This window comes from Nyctibius grandis, chromosome 4, assembly GCF_013368605.1.
Source record: "Nyctibius grandis isolate bNycGra1 chromosome 4, bNycGra1.pri, whole genome shotgun sequence".
In the NCBI taxonomy this organism is placed as follows: domain Eukaryota; kingdom Metazoa; phylum Chordata; class Aves; order Nyctibiiformes; family Nyctibiidae; genus Nyctibius; species Nyctibius grandis.
Genome location: NC_090661.1, coordinates 18,266,135 through 18,282,862, shown reverse-complemented (window position 1 = coordinate 18,282,862; position 16,728 = coordinate 18,266,135). Strand labels below are relative to the sequence as shown.

At 39.6% G+C, this 16,728-nt stretch overlaps 1 protein-coding gene across 2 annotated transcripts in view; it reads right to left on the bottom strand.

Moving 5' to 3' along the window:
- MOB2 (MOB kinase activator 2) overlaps positions 1 to 16,728 on the bottom strand; it is a 120,819-nt gene that overhangs the window by 49,509 nt on the left and 54,582 nt on the right. The window contains exon 1 of one of the 2 annotated variants that reach the window (XM_068397670.1): positions 13,146 to 13,222. The exons of the other annotated variant lie outside the window; for it this stretch is intronic. Coding sequence (XP_068253771.1) covers positions 13,146 to 13,183 — 38 coding nt within the window. The 5' untranslated portion in view covers positions 13,184 to 13,222. Of the gene's footprint in view, positions 1 to 13,145; positions 13,223 to 16,728 lie in introns of those variants that run through there. 2 annotated transcript variants of the gene reach the window in all.

The window sequence follows — 16,728 nt, the reverse complement described above, 5'->3', positions numbered from 1 at the left end:
TTGAGACTGGAGAGGGGCAATCCCAGCGGAGCTGTTCATGCGCACACTCACACGTCAGAAAACAGCGCAAGGACCACGGTCGTAGATTACCAGAAGACAATAATCTCCCCCCAGTCTTGCAGTTTTCTGACCACCCTTTGAAAGATCACTTAAAGTGATAAGAATAATGAAAATAAAGCCTGAGCATTATATCTGAATCTGAAGCGTGTATGAAGCTTGAAGTATGTATTTTTGGGCAAATAGGGAATTACTCGCCTAAGGATAAGATGAAGCATGCTCTTAGAGGAATACTTCATTTATAAAATTTTTTTAATCCTCAGAGATGGACCTATTTTGAAATTGCATTGCAGTATTCCAATATGTACTTACTATTCACACTTCTTATTTCCTATTGACAGTGTCATGGCAGTGAAGTTGAAAATTTATTAATCTATCTAGATTTTCAATACATGTAAAAAAATAAAAAGCACTATTTATTTATTCAGTCCACTAAATTTCTCCAAAACAGTAAGAAACTCTCTCTCCCACTAAATGCCCTTCAGAACCACTATAGTCAGCAGAGCAAAAGCAGCAAACTTACACGCCACATAACTCCTTTCCAGAGCATAAAATAGAAAAGGGAACTGATAACTCCACAACTGTTTTCTGAAAAACCCAAAACCTTGGGTTTAGTTCTTGAACCATTTTTAGGAGAGCTGTTACTTATTCATAGACCTCTCTAATACACAGAGACGCACTACTACTTGTCCTGTATCTGAGCATTGCAATTCCACTATTGATCACATACTTCATTATTGGCTGCCAACTTTTCCCACAGAGAGCAAAAGTATGGGTTTTTTTTTCCTTAAAAGGAGAGCATGAAGAGGAGATATGAACTCCTAACATTTGAAGCCACTTCTATGAAAGCAAATTTATTTTTGTAATTGCCCAGGGGAGTTGACTTTAAAACACAGCAGTTCCAATTTGTACTGTTTTAAATCAGGAGGCACAAATATTATTAATGTTCAAAATTTAAGGTGGGAAAAGGCTGGAGCTACTCTTGTTCACTTAATATGGGACAGAATTTGAACAGCCATCAAAATCCAAATGAACAGACTTGGTCTTGGAGAAACAGAGCTGCCACACCTACACTGATATCCCTCTAAGTCAAAAGACTGCCACTGTACCCTCTGTTCCTTGCAAAACTCACTCTTCAAAGCTTAATCATCTGTGACAAAAACTAATCCATAAAACTGAAAGCAAGGGGTTTGGGGAGAAATCCTGCAAGGAAAGAGGGAAGATACTGACAATTTTTCTATGCTTCAAAGATTGGGTCAAAGTGACATAATGAAAACCACAGGTCCAGCTCTTTTTATCACCTTTCGGCCAGTTTCTTTCTCTCATAAACTTTGAGGGTAAGTCCCGGTGAGACAGACTGCAGTAGCAACGTGCCATTTTGCCAAGGGTCGACCTAAGGAACCCGCTGTAGCCTTCAGCTGTTTGCACGCTCACGTTCAGGCTGGCAGCTGAGGCAGGTATTTAGTCACTGCCTGTCTTTTGTTTTCAGAACAAGGAGAAACACATTTTTTCCCCTCCCTTGTCTGGGAAACAGGAAATAAGAGTCTTATAAAGACTCTCCCACATACAGACTGGGCAGGAAAAAGGTGGAGTTTGGCAACAGTAAGATTTGTTCTTCAAATGCAGACCAGTAATTATTCTAAGGTAAGCGACAGGATGGCTGGGCTTACTAATGTTTACTCACCCTGGTGCTGCTGTTTTCAAATGTATTTATGTTTCATGCAGACTTACCCATAAATGAAAAAATCAGTTATTTTTACCCGAGTTTTCAGGTGGTTAGACCCTTGCACAGACTTTATTTACTTTTACGAAAAGCCCACAAATGCAAAGAATACACCTTTTTAAATAACTGTACATGTTAGTTAGTTCTTAAGCTCCTTATAAAGTGGCTAGACATTTTTATCCCTATTTTATAAATAAGACTATACTGTTTCAAGTGCAGAATACAGCTCCCCAGAGCACATGAAAAGTTCTACACCTTCACTTTAGAAACCATAAGCTAGTAGCAATATTGTCTTTAGCTCAGGGGAAACAAAAAATTCCATTAGGACAGAAAAGTACGTGGGTCTTCTAGGAATGTCAGACACCTGATAACTGTAACTTGTATGTTTGGAAGGACAGATCATCTTGTTGAACATATGTATTCCAGGAACATATACTAAAAACTAGTAACAGGGAAAGAATTAGCATGACAGAAGGAAGGCTCTCCACTGAAAAAATCCTGAGATGTCGGTTTGAAACTACCTGTGTATGAGCTACTCCAAAAAAATCCTAAAATAACTCACTAAATCCAAAAGCTAAGTAACTATGTGACTGGTTTTTTTTTCACTAGCCAGAGTCTGAATGTTTCTGTGACCACCTACATCAGAAATCCAGAACCTTTTTTACGTAAGTACTGTAGATGGTCTTTCTAGCCATTGTTCATAGGGAAAAAAACCCCACACACCTTAGGAAAAAATTCGAGAAGCTGAACTGTGGGAGTAGCTGTGGATGATATGGAAGACACTGAAGGAATACAATCGTGATTGCCTATCTTCAGTGGGTACCAAGAACATATATATAGTTTGACTTTTGTTTTCATATGGGATGTCCTAGCCTACTTTTAAAATGCAAAACTTTGCATGAGATTACTCTTTGTAACATGCTCTGAATTAATTCTAGGCTTGGAGCTTTTTAAAAGCTTTTCATCAAACAAGGATAGAACAATTTGGTAAAAACATTAACTTTTATCTAATTTAGATCCCAAATTGGTTACCTGGCAGGAAAAAAAAAACCTGGAACATGCTCAGTACCCAGCTCTTTCAGAGTTTATGCTGCCTACAGTAAGAAAAGTTTTAATGTTCATGGAGTGCTATTAATCAGCAGCTCTCAGAATGGTTTAAATCACATTTTTCTTTTCTGTAGCATGTGCCTCCAACATAAATTTCCATAATATGCCTGCATCACATATTCCTCCATCATAGCATACATACCACGACTTCCAGCTCATGCCAGTGCAGGCCATGCATGTACTCTGACACATCCCCTTTGTCAGTCCCCCTTCCTCCTCACATGCCAAAATCCCCAGCTCTCCATCCATTCCAGGAGTCTCCAAGCGTGAAAAGAAGACCCAGCTTGTTTTCCAGCCTGTTGGCTAGAGACAACAGGCTCTCCCAACTTGCTCTTTGCCATAGCTGCCTACCTTTTCTTCTTTATCCCCTGAGCCTTGGATCCACTTGCAAGGACAGTGGCAAGGAGCACATCATGTGGTTGGCTCCGACGCTAGAAAGGGGACCGGTCAGGATTTGGGGCAGGCAAGCTCTACAAGAAACAAACCACTCCCAGCACAGGCAACCTCCTCCGGCATTACGGCACAGGGTCCTGGCACCTAACAGCTCTTACTGCACTGCCGCAATGCTCCTGACTTCCAGGTCGCCTTGGAGGGGCATCAGCATTGGTTTCAGAGTTCAAGGCATTCCCCAGAAGGCATTTCATACCCTGTGGCTTCAAAATGGCTACAGAAAGCTATTAAAGGATAATTTTCTGATCGCAAAATTTTCTCTAAAACAGCAATCAGCCCATATGCAAATCTGCCCAGACTTTTCTACGTTGGATGACAGGAGGCAAACAAACAAAGCAAATGCCCAGTACTCTTCCATGAAAGACATGTTGCAGACCTTAAAAAATAAAGTTTTGAAAACAGCATTTTTTTCTAAACCCTACTCTGGAACACAAAAAAGAAAGGTCCCGCATGACATGAATGGTCAGTACAACCAGCACAAATAAAAGGGACATGCTCCTTTCGCAACATGGTTGGTTTTATGTAATAACCAAGTTGCACAGTAAATGCCTGAGTAACTCCAGAGACCCTCAGCATCACCTCGCACTGCACAGGCTCAGATGCAGCACAGAGCTCCAACTGGCTTCTCTGAAGTGATCTTTCCCCACTTGAATACGTCACACAGTAAGTTTGGTATGTTACCGACCTTCACAGAAAGCATCTAACATCCAAACTACTTAGTATTAGAGCACTAAACTGGATGGGAATCAATCTGACTCAAAAAGCCATATTCCAACCACTGAGAAATCAAATTATTTTAGTGAAAAGATAGAATGAACCTGCAAAAAATCCGATTTCTTTCAATTCCTGAATAGCTACCTTAATTTGTGCTTGTTGAGGTCAGACTGAACAGTCTTTAGAGCTGAAAAAAGGATTTTTAAAAATAATCTTAAGTGTAGTGAGAGTCCTGAGCATATTACAAAACACAGCATTTAACCCCATAAAAATATTTAAATATGTAGTCAATGTAGTTCCTCTTCAGTGTTCTATAAGCCATCACACATTACAAAAATCCCTTAACAAGCTCCATGAAATCAAATTATAATGAAAAAATGATTAAATTCCCCTCAGAAGAGTGCCTTGTTACTGTATCAGGAATATACTCGTAATTAAAACTGACTGGGAAAGCAAGGACTTGTCTTCGAAAAGAATAGGTTCAACACCGTGAGTAATGCAGCTGCACGACTGCCATGAAGTACAGCTCCCAAGCCAATAAAACCTGACATGCACACAAAGTCAGCACGGTGCTGTCAGCTACCCAACACGCAGCATTAGGATCTTTCCTGCCAACACACGATGCTTTGTTATCTTTAGCATCCATCGGCATTGATCTTCTCTGCCACACAGAATAAGTTAAAGAACTCACATATTCTTCTAGCTGAGCTAGCAGCAAAACGATGCTAAGCAAAGTGATGGTTCGTCCTGCATCGCTGGCAGGACAGAGCTTTAGGAATGGAAGATGGTAAAAAAAAAAAAAAAAATTAACACATTTTGTTTTATTTTTCCTTCTTAACTTTAGAGTGCACCATAATCAAGAGTCTCCTTAATACAGCTATGAGGAATGAAAATTCACTTTACATCATTATTGTAGGTATGGTTTGACAGCGGGTAAAGCAAGAAAACAAGCTCCCGTTTTAATGGAAAGCTTGAATTCACTGAAAAAAAGCTTTTAAAATGGCTCTATTTAATACATTTGTTCATTATGTTTTCACAGTAATATCCCATGAAAAAGCTCTAGTCCTCAGAGCATCTTATGGGGAAGAAGCAGAAATAAACTGTCCAAGCTACTGAATCTGCAATTCACAGTAACTGGTGTAGAAGTTTAGAGTTAATTTGCTGCCTCTGATTATTATTAATGAGTTATAAATTGGGATGTTAATAGTTCTGGTGTACAACACAAACTATATGGCTACTCTTAGTGGGCACTTCTTCCCCTGCGTATACACTACTTTCATTATAAGCCCCGACCACCCTACACACTCCACAAAGCAGTTTACTTGCAGGGAGGAAGGTGGCATAGAAGGTGCCAAAAAAAAAAAAAAGTGCCTGGAGTGTTTTGTTGTTCCCTGTTCTGGCCCCAGGTTGTTAATGGAACAACATCTTCGTAATACTCAAATCCTAATATGAGCATTTATCACCACCGGAGATTCTGTATAAGAGCAAGGATGACTGTTTCCTTGAATCTGTGCCACAACATTGTTTTATATTAAGAGGTGAGACGTTTCCAGTAAGTGTACACACGATGGGAGGAGGGGGAAAAGAAAAAAAAAAAAAGAACCATGGGAGGAGGGGGAAAAGAAAAAAAAAAGAGGGAAAGAAGAATATATATATATACACACACAAAAAAAAAAAAAAAAAGACCTAAACCAGCACATTCTGGAGTTCTGAATTAAATCTTTGCTTCTGGTGGAGACTAATAAAATATTTGTAAAGAGTTACTGTTAGCTGCACATAGATAAGCTATAAGAATGAACATATATTCCTATAGGTTATTCTTTGATTTAACTATTTCCAAAGGGTAGGAGACTAACTGATCAGGCCAGTTTTAAGAGTATGTATTAAAATGAGCATCTTTCTGTGTCACAGCCTGAGATTTTTATTTCTTAACCACTTTTTCACACAATACCAAAGATTTTTCCGACTAAAATATCATCTGGCATAAAGTACTACAGTTTCAGAATTATGTTACAAGATTAGTCTACACTATGTGCTCAACTGATCTGAATAACTGGCTAATCAAGAGGTTACCCTGAAAAAAAAAAAATTTATATTAATTTAAATATGTATTTTCTGTAAGTCATCTGCAGAATTTACCATGAAGAAGGCACAGTTCCAAATCCATATTTGGGAACAGCTCTATTAATATAACAACAATGACTCACAGTGCTAGTTCTAATGAGATCTATTTAGAAGCATTATGTTTGTAAGACTTTCCCCATATAAGGCTTACAGTTTAAATCTTTACACATACATTGTTAATTAATATAAAAATGCTTAAACTACTTTTGCCTCCTCATACATGCAAAAAAATCCAAAAGCAAACACCTGTGAGATCATAAATCTTGTGCTGTAGGACAAATGCTACCAGAACAGCCAGGCTGAATATAGAGGACAACAGTTACAAAAATAATACCCACAATCTCTATAAAAGAAACGTCATTCCTGAAGGTGAAGATTAACTCCAAAGATTCAGAATTACAATTCTATAAGAAGTGGTTTAGTATTTTGCACCATATTTCCATCTCCCTCTACCTGACAAACATACTGTCACCTTCTCATGTAAGATAGACAGTAGGAAGATCGCCCAGGATACATAAATAATACCAAAATGTGGTGGAATTGCTGCAAATGGTAAGTCCTTGTCACCAGATGGTGACAGTGAGACTACTGTCAGCCCTCCTGCTTGCTTTCAAGACCCTTGCATTCATCGTCACTCTCCTTTCTCCAGCTTTTGACGGCTCCATACCCCTTCTCCACAGTTCCTACAGCAGAGCCAACAGTAAGGTAAGAGGGGTCTTTCTCAGGCAGAGCACTGGGAAGAGCACAGCAACCTGAACTTGCACTAACGAACCTCCACGGCGCAGAGCAGGCAGCAGCGGTCAGGAACAGTCAGCAGCCCTTTCTGGCTCCACCGCTTGCTGCATGTGGGGAAAAGGTGCTAGACTGCAATCCTGCCTGATCATTTGGCTGTGTCACCAAGCAGTAATGTGATGGCAAACACGGGATGCAGGGGAGGAGTGGGAGACTTGGGAGAAAGTATTTTATAAAGGAAACTTCTGCTGTTTGTGAATGAGAATGTTTGCCACATTTTGCTTGTCCTCAGAGGCTCTTCTCCCTCTGTACACCCCCAGCAGTCAGAACGTCCTCAGATCTCAGTCTACATGCAAATACACTACTGAAATGTCACCCCTGCATACATTGCAGTAACCCTCTTCCTCCAAAAAAAGAACAAAATAAGGAGCATTTTAATGACACATGAGAAGCCACCTCACTTTGTAACTGAAGCACACTGAATGAAAATCACTGCCAGCTTCAGAAAACAGAAGAGCAGACCTGTAACTAAATTACAAATGACCACAAAGGTCTACAGCTGACCAAGAAGGTACTAAGGTCCCTTTGAGTCAGGCAGAGCTCAGTCAGCAGTGCTGGCATCGCAGCTTGGCTTACATTTTTTGACACCATAAAGCGTCTTCTAAGGAAGACTCTCCAAAAATGGATTCCCAATCCAACAAAAACTGAAGTGGATAATCCACATTTTTGGCCTTAATCTGATAAATCTGTGCTGTGCTTTCCAAGGATAACAGTCTGTATCGCTACCCTTAGATGTTCCCTTTTTTCATGATAGAAACTGTGGTAATTTGGGAGGACTGTAAAGCAGTTCAAACAGCTGCTTCTCCTCAGATAAGAGATTTGGTGTCATACTACTTCTGTCTGCCAGATGAGCTATTTCAACAGGCTTTCATGAGCTGTTTGTCACATCCTTTAATGCTATTTTTCCTGCAGTTGCAACGATACTTAATAAAAAAGCCTTCTGAAGCAGACTTATTGCTCTTTCCGATTTCTACTTTTTTGGGCAAAACAAACATAAGATACTACTTTTTCTCCTTGGCTTGCTTTGCGTCAGTACAAGACGGAAGCACACAAGAAAAATAAATTCTTTTTCAATTTCAGTGCTTGGCTCATAATCAAGAGTCATTAGTTTAAAGGCAGTGGCTTGGAGCAGAGGAAACAGGTCTCGGGGCCAACAATATTTTATCAGTCAGTTGAGCATCCATCAATCACTAAGATATTCTCAAGTATTTTGTCCCTGTCCAACTTGAATTTGTTTTAAGGCAACAGTTACTTCTGCCTTTGATTATATGTAATCACCTTCATGTACACATAGTCCTGAGATGAATGCAGCAAAAAACCCCATCTCCATGCAGAGCAGAACTCAAAGAGCATTTTCAGAAGGTCCCAGGGCAGCACTGGGCAGGAGAAGGGAGATGTTGAACTATTTGAATTCTCAGTTGAAATACCGAGATCACAAGTTAAACACAAACTTTTCAAAAGGCTGAGCGACTGCTCCTCTACAGCACAGGCACTGACTGAGAGGCTCGCTGCAAGCACTGCTTTTTCAAAAGCTTTTACCCCTGCCAGATGTCTGAATGCCCAATCTAACTATGTTCCTTTGGCACTTAAAAATGTCCCAGGAAAACATGCCACACAGCAGTTATTCAGCACTGCAGGGTCAGGTATGGTAATGATGAGAAGACAATAATTATTTAATTAACATTTAAACATTTTACTTTGTGCTACATACTTGTTTCAACAAAGAACCTCTGGTACATGCTGTTCAGTTTCCATCACCATGAGTTTGGGATGGCCACTATGCAGGAGTTGCAGAGATCACTGCTTAGTTTTGACAGTCGTCTTCAGACAGTTGTCAAGTTTCTAAACCTGCGCTGTTTCAGAAAATACTGCAGACCAAGTGTACACTGCATGGCCCTGTCAAAACTGCTGTGCCAAACAGAGGAGAGTGATGAGGCATCATGTGGCTCACTGATCGGGGTCATCAGAAAGCCCAATTCAGGTGCAATTTTACCTAGCAGACTGTTTATGAGTATATCCTATGATATTTGAAGCAAGGTCAGCAAGTTGCCAGCTGCCCAAAGGAGCTCTTCATTGCATGATCTACTTAACACCTCAGCAAAGCTTTCCTACAGTGGGCACAGCCATTGTGAAGGTAAACCAGCATGGGCACGGTTCTGTCTGCACCACTACAAAGGTTACAGGAATGCGTAGGCCCATACATAATGATTTTAAAAGGCACAGGAAGCTTAGATCACACCACCAAAGTTCAAGCTGCGTACTTGTTTCGGGTGGGTCGAGGTCATATATTGTGAAATGCATGCTTGGATTTACACCCTTCCTTAAACTTAAGTCATTAGGAGAAAAAGAGGAAATAGATGTGTAATAAACAGTATTTGTTATTTGACTCCTTACCACTGTGCAAAGCCTTATACCATCAGTAATTCCAAATGCTGAAGGGACAAGAGAAGGCAAAAAAAAAAATAGCATTTGCAAAGAGAAAAAATGATGCTGAAACGATTACAGTGCCTGTGCATTTTTCACTGTCAATAAACACAGCACCAAGCAAATAAAGAGATATCACCCAAGTTAAGATGACCTTCAAAAGAGATCATTTATAAAAATAAACTTCGCAATGCAAAGAAATATAATCAGCACACTGCAGGTTAGCACATAACAGCACAGCTGACTTAACCACATTGTCAAAGAGATGCTGGCAGGTAAGATTACTACCTCAGTCTCAGCAAGATAAGGCAGGTCTCCTAACTCAGTGTCCTCTCATGAATCTCAGCACCAGACCCCTTTGTCTCCATACACACATGTAACTATTGCCTGCTCCAAAAAGCAAGAGCAAACATGCCTATGTCCAGTGAACGCTGCTCAAAAAATACCTATAAATCACTGTTTCTAAGTGAAACTCTGGATTTTACATGTGTTTCCAGTTTATATGTGTACAGTTCTTACACTAGTATCAACTGAGGTACAGTGGAACTGGAGAAAGGCTAGGCAGGGGGAGCTTTCTGCTGATATTAGGTTTGAAAACATTTTCAAGTATCTTAGCTCCCCTTGCAGTCTTCCTCCCCCTTTATGAGTTTACAAGTGCAATCAGAGCCTGACCAAATCATACCCAAAGAAAAAACTAATTATTGTGATGACTCTTGCTACAGTTCCTTGTTTGCAAGCAAAATTAACAGCAAGGTTCAAGATTTTCCCGAAAACTGGATCAAACATCTGCAGTTTTGTGGAATACCTTATGATGTCAAAGACAGAACTACTAAAAGGAAAAGTGAGCAACTTTATGCAAAAGGTGTAAGGGTCTTCACATAACCCCTGTATCCTAGAGACTGGACTTCTCCAATCACCTTTTTTGGCTGCCTCATCCACATACCAGCATCACCTAAATCAACAACACCTTCTAGAGCCTGATAAACCAATCTGTGAGAACTTAATGAGTTAGGCATCGTTTATTTATTTTTTAAGAACATCTGGCTACAGTATGTAAGGAGAAGTAGTTGCACTTTCATTTCAAAAGTTGAGCGTTTAAATAGAATTCCTGTTCTCCCTCACAAATGCTAAGTAACATCCTTTAATGTGAACTTACTGCCAGATCAACAGCTCCAGTTTACAAAATAGGATTCAATACAGTAGGAAGGTGCAAACAGTGACTTTTGATGCGAAGAATTCCCTCCTATTCCTCTTGGTGCACAACTTCTACATTTTAACATTATTACACATTTAGCATAATACCACCTCGTCTAATTCAGAGTACACTCAGAAAGTTTATTGCCATACTCTGCACTTACATCTCTGAACACGCTGATTATTTTGAGGTACTCATGTCTGGCTGTACAAACCACACACTTTTTTCTCCTTTTTAAATAAGAGAAGCTCACAGTTTTCCTGCACTACACTGTAAACAGTAATCCCATGGTAACTAAGTCCCCACCATGTGCAGGTACCTGCTGCACCACCGTTTGTGTTTGCCCTACAATATTCCACCCCAATGAGCTCCCCTCTCCTCAAGTGACCTGCGCAACAGGGTGCCCCGCTCCACCTGACAAGTGGAACATGCTGTCGCAAACAAAAACCCCTAAAGATCAAAACAAGCCTTTCTGCTGACATGCCAAAAGTTTAGGCTAAACAGGAAAACATACTTGAAGCTCTTTTTCCATTACCTTGCATTATTAAACCATCTAGGCAAGAGATAAACATAAAAGGAATTTCTTTAATTAGATAAATTCACTCCTCAGCATCTGTTGTTTAATAGAGCAAAGCATATCAGCATGTTAGAATCAGATAATGTTGGAGTCTCCCACAAACTCACAGTTGAAGCTTCTTTTTCATGCAAGCATTTGGATGCCACTGGTTTTACTCACTGTAATACAACACTCGCAGTTAAATGCTTGCCGTAAAATGTAATGCCAGGTATGCACTGGGCCACAACAAGTGAAATTCCTTAAAATGATTATGCAGCATCTTGCAAGCTAGAACAAGGTAGAACAGATGCACAGGGTGATCTTGCACAACTTTTTTCCCTGAAGTTCTATACCATGCATTCATTTTTAATAAATCTCAAAACAATTAAAGATTGTGCTTCCCGTAACTAAAATCTAAAAAATTCCTTTAAGAGAAGCAATATCCACTACATTTTGCATTTCAGTATCATTTCTTAATTGACTCTCTAAATTAAGATAATCTCTCAAAGGGTCAAAAACCTCTGCAAAAAAAAAAAACAAGTTAATGCTAATATATGCTTAACCTCCATCTACTACAAACTCAGTCCCATTGAGTGACAAACTCATCTTACAGCTTAAAACCAAATCATGTAAGATAGTAACTTTCAATTATGTTTGATTTTGTATGCAGTCAGATAATGAAACTTTTATTACAGTTATTAAAAAAAAAAAAAGGATAAGCCAGGAAGATGTTAGCATCCATCTACTTTGCCATTAAAAAACCTAATCCAAATCAAATCTAAAAAAAATTTTTAAACCGAATTTAAACATATGTTGGAAAAGCAAAGGACCCTTCTAAGTGGCATCATGCAAGCCAGTGCAGGCAAAAACAGTGCAGACCGGCTGAACAACACTGCCAAAGTATTTCCCACCTGATTGGCTTGCACTGCTATATGCCTCTCTTATGCAGAGATTGAGAATCAAGTGCACAATGGACCATGAGTTTAAAGCCACTCGGCAGTTTTGGACTAGGCTGCACACTTGTACTCTGATATATATGTGGGCTTTTCAGGAATGCAGCACTAAGCCAACTGCACCATGAAGCACTTATCACAACGTTTACTCATTACAGAAGGTTAAAAGCAGCAAAGTAAAACGACACTCCAAGACTAACAACTTTCTTCATTTATCAAGTCACCTGCCAGGTACCAATAAACAGTTAACACAGCACCGTGGAAGTACAAGTTCTCTTCAGGTATGCTGTGCTGAGAAATAAAACATATCATATGAAGACATACAAGGATATGCTTTAGTAAACTCAAATGCAATTATAAAAAACAATTTCACCTGAAAATTCTCTATTTTCAATTATTACAAAAAGATTCCTTAAATAAGGAATAGCTAGTTATGCTCTTTACAGTACTGGTATATTCTCTGTTACTGAGAGGATTTAACAGCAGAGAAAAAAAAAACAGTATTTTTTGAAACCACAAAACTAGTAAAGTATCTCAGAGTAGTTTTAAGTACTTGAAACTACTTAAACTCATTTTTCAGACTGACTAAATTTAAAGTGATTTGTATTCCCTATTGGGGAGCATCACATTTAATGAGTTTAGCTCTGCTTGTATCAAAAGCATGGGGTGTTTGCTGGCAAATGCTTAAAATAATTACCACAGGCATCTCTTCAGGAATCGCAAGAGTTCCTGATGCTTTGGTGGTTTTACTGAGTAGATCCATCTCATTTTAACACACAGACAACTCTAACCTGCCCCCACCAAATGCACACGCTAACTCTAACCTGCCCCCACCAAATGCACACGCTTTAAAAGTGAATCTAACAAAATGCAGAAGAAAGCAAACTAAATAAGCTGCATATTTCATACGCTGTGATCCTCCACACTTTTTGACACAGAAGACTTGGTCGTTATTTCACGTACCCCATCACTAGAAAGAAAAATAAAGGCTTCCGTTTTCACGCAGTTTTAACGATGAAGATTCAAAAGAGGATGCAGGCTCTTCCTTACCCGTTCAGCGTGTACGAACCATTCCTCTTGAGTCTCATACTTGCAGATAAGAATCTTAGGAAAAAATCCAGAATGAGGTGGTTTGTCGTCTGCTAGCCCAGAATACAGGCACCTGTTTGGTGGCTGCGCTTTTTGTTCACCAGGGGATCTCTTTCCTGGTTCTCTGAGTCATCAGAGAGGAACAATGCAAAGCCGCCACCAGAGCCACTTTGCAGGAAGCCCAGAGGAAACTGCCTGCAGCGAAACAAGAGGCTGGAGGTGTAAAATCTTCCCAACACACCTCCAACAAAATCTTGGAGGCCACCAAGGAAAAGCAGCAAAAATTCACGGAGAAGAGGTTTTCATAAAATATCTTAACCGCTCCCTGCATGTGCAAGAATAAAACTTATAGAAAGCTGTATTTTACTGGTGAGCTGCTCTTGTTCCAATTAGTCTGAAAGCAGCTTCAGATCCCCTCCTTCTCACGAGCCCTGCTGCGACTATCACTCAAGTATTTCAGCACTACCCTCGGAGCACGGGGCAACTAAACAAGAAGCCTTCAATGGCAAATACTCAGACGTTTTCATGTTTTTTTCTCCCCCTAATATCGAATTGGAAGCTACACATGTGGAAAGGGACACACAATTAGTGGTTAAAAATGTTTATTTTCCTTGTAGAAAGTTAAAAACAGGCAGATCTAAAGTCACACTTGAATGCTGCAGAGAAAAACATCCTCTAGCAGCCCAGTCCTGGGCAGGCTGCCCTGCATAAATCACATGACTGCACTGTCTCCAATGAGGCCGATTTTCCTTCCCTTTCTGCCCACCGTACCATTCCCTGATAGCTGTGCACTAAACAGCTGCACAGCTTCACATCTGGAGCAGAGGGGTGAATCTACGACACAAAGCAAAAATTACTCCAGATAATTGTTGATCATTTACTGTCGGTGAGCATATCGACACTGACTCAAGTAATAAATCACATGAAAAAAACATTTTTAAACAATGAATGTTGAAATGACTGTCACTTGTGGCCTAGGTGAAACTACTCTAGGATAATGGGAAAACTGCATGCTAGCCAAATATAAAGATTAAATATTCACTACCTAAACAGAGAGAAACAAGAGGTAGGGTCCTGCAGAACTCTGGCCCGAGTACAACATTATTCTGTATTTTAATGGCCCAAATGTCTAAAGACAACATGTTTGTCAAGCTGAATTTTCATCTTGATCCCATCTTTGCACTGTTCTTTCAGATTTGTTATCTGAAAATTTAACAGTTATAGAAAAACAGCCTGAAAGTAGGAGAATTGCTTAATTTCTTTCTAGATGCCTGAGATTATACAGGTAAGTGTAATTAAGTATACACATATAGGGACTGATTAGTTCACAAATGCTGAGAGAAAAAAGGGTTACAATGAATTACAGGCTGAAGAAATCAACAATGTCATACTGTTGATAAAAGGCAATGAGACTGAGCTGCACAAATATGCTGCATCTTCAAGACAGAAAGTAATTCTCAGGATCTATCAGGCCTCATCTGGAACACCGTGCCCAACCCTTGGCATGCTAGTTGAAAGCAGATGTAGAATTAGGTGGAGCCCAGAGAGCACCCAGCAGAATATGATCTCACAGATGAGAAAACTGAGGGAGGAAAACAAGATAACACCTTCCAAGAATATAGAACACTGCTGTAAAGAGAAAGGAAACAAAACTTTCTTCTTGCTCTATCCATCACAAAGGGTCATGAATTAAGCAAGAAACAAAACAGTTTAATATTAGATTTTTTTGTTTGAGTTTTCGTTTGTTCGTTTGTTTAAGTACAGGAATAAATTACAGTCTCTCCATTATTGCAGACCTTTGAGATACTCTTGTTCCAGTGCTGGGGACTGACTAGGTGACCTCTATAGGTCTTCTCTCATTCCCAGCCTTCTATGATTTGCTCCCATTACTAGCTGGAAGAAAGAATGAAAATTTTGCTGTGTAACGACATGAGGCAAACTAGCTCAAGTCAAACCAGACTACAGCATGCTTTAGATTTTTTTCCTAAAAATAAGTTATACTGGCCAGGATTGCAAATAGGTCCAATACATTACCACCACAGTGGTAGCAGCACTCTGCTTTTATCATATACATCACGTGAAAGAATTATACTTCATGTTCTTCTCAACCATCAACTTTGCAAAGATCCTACCTACATGCTGGCTGGCACCAGGGCCTGATTCTTCCAGTTCCTATGGTCAGGCCCTGCTGTCCCTCAGGAGTGAGTGAAGATTCACTATGGCCACAGAAGAGCTAGAAGTAAGATCCCTGCAGGCAGCTACCTACCAGTGCTGGATAAAGCAGGGACACATTCTTGGAAGCTTATCAAAGAAAACTAGGATGATTTATTTCATTAATAATTTAGAGAAGACAAAATAGTTAAAGCTAATAAATCAAAAATGTTACATAAAGATAAATGCTCTGCAAACCCAGAATCAAACGAAAACTTGAAGTCAGTTTTCTTATTGGCAGCCAAGATTTCTGGAGAGGTCTTAAACTCAGGCTCAGAGTAAATCTGGGATGTTTCAGTTTTAACTGAAATAAATCATGCCCCCCTGAAAAGATGCATCTGACAGTATAATTAAAGCATATATGGCATCGAGGTTTTTTTGGGGTATCTACTAATTTGCATTGGAAGTGCACCAACAATATGGAACACAGGAGCTATCACGAGGTGGTGTCTGATGCCTATTACTTAACAGCAGTTGCCTACTATTGGCAACTGGAGAATCACAATTTGTAAATTAAAAAAAGCAGACCTTCCCACGGCTTTTTTAAAGCTCCTTTCTGGATGCAAAAATGTAAGGTATGTACCCACAGATTTTCCGAGCATTTTGTATTTACTGGCTACCTAATTTCTTAAAAATAAATATCAGCATTCTGTTGCTGCAAGCAGCTGCTGTTTTTTCCAAACTCTACTTCTGCCGAAAGACATCAATGCTTTTTTTCTTTTTCACTCCCCATGCTCTTTCAGAGATTACAGCAGCACAAGGGTATGTGTTCTTTAACATCTCCATCTGAAAACTATTATAGGAAACCAGCAACTAAATATAAACTGTCCAACTGGAGCCAGAGCCAGCCACATTGATGCTGAGATCCCAAAATGCTATCATGGACAAAAGAACTTACCACAGAAACACAGCTAAAGCCTACTTGCCAACACAACTGCTTCAGAAACAATGAATTCCTGCTTCAGAGAAGTCTTCTGGAGAAATGTATTTGGTTAACAAAGATTAAAAAACCCTTATTTTTAGTCAACATGAAAATAAAGACAATAAATGCGCTGAAGTAGGCAACTATGGTGAGGCAATATGCTATACACATTATCTCCTACAGTATTTTCAATTAGCTGCACCTAAAGAAATCCTTTTGTCCTCTCTCTCCCTACATGTACGCATTCCAGAGAGCATACACAAGCTGAATCATCATTACTGTGGTGAAAACACATGGGAGGAGGGAAAACATCTTTACGTCTCCTTAAGATCCCTTCTGACAAATAAAGCATTCCTACAGCCCACTTCTCTTTTATTCCCTTCCCCAAGCAGAATCCATAAACTCTAGCAT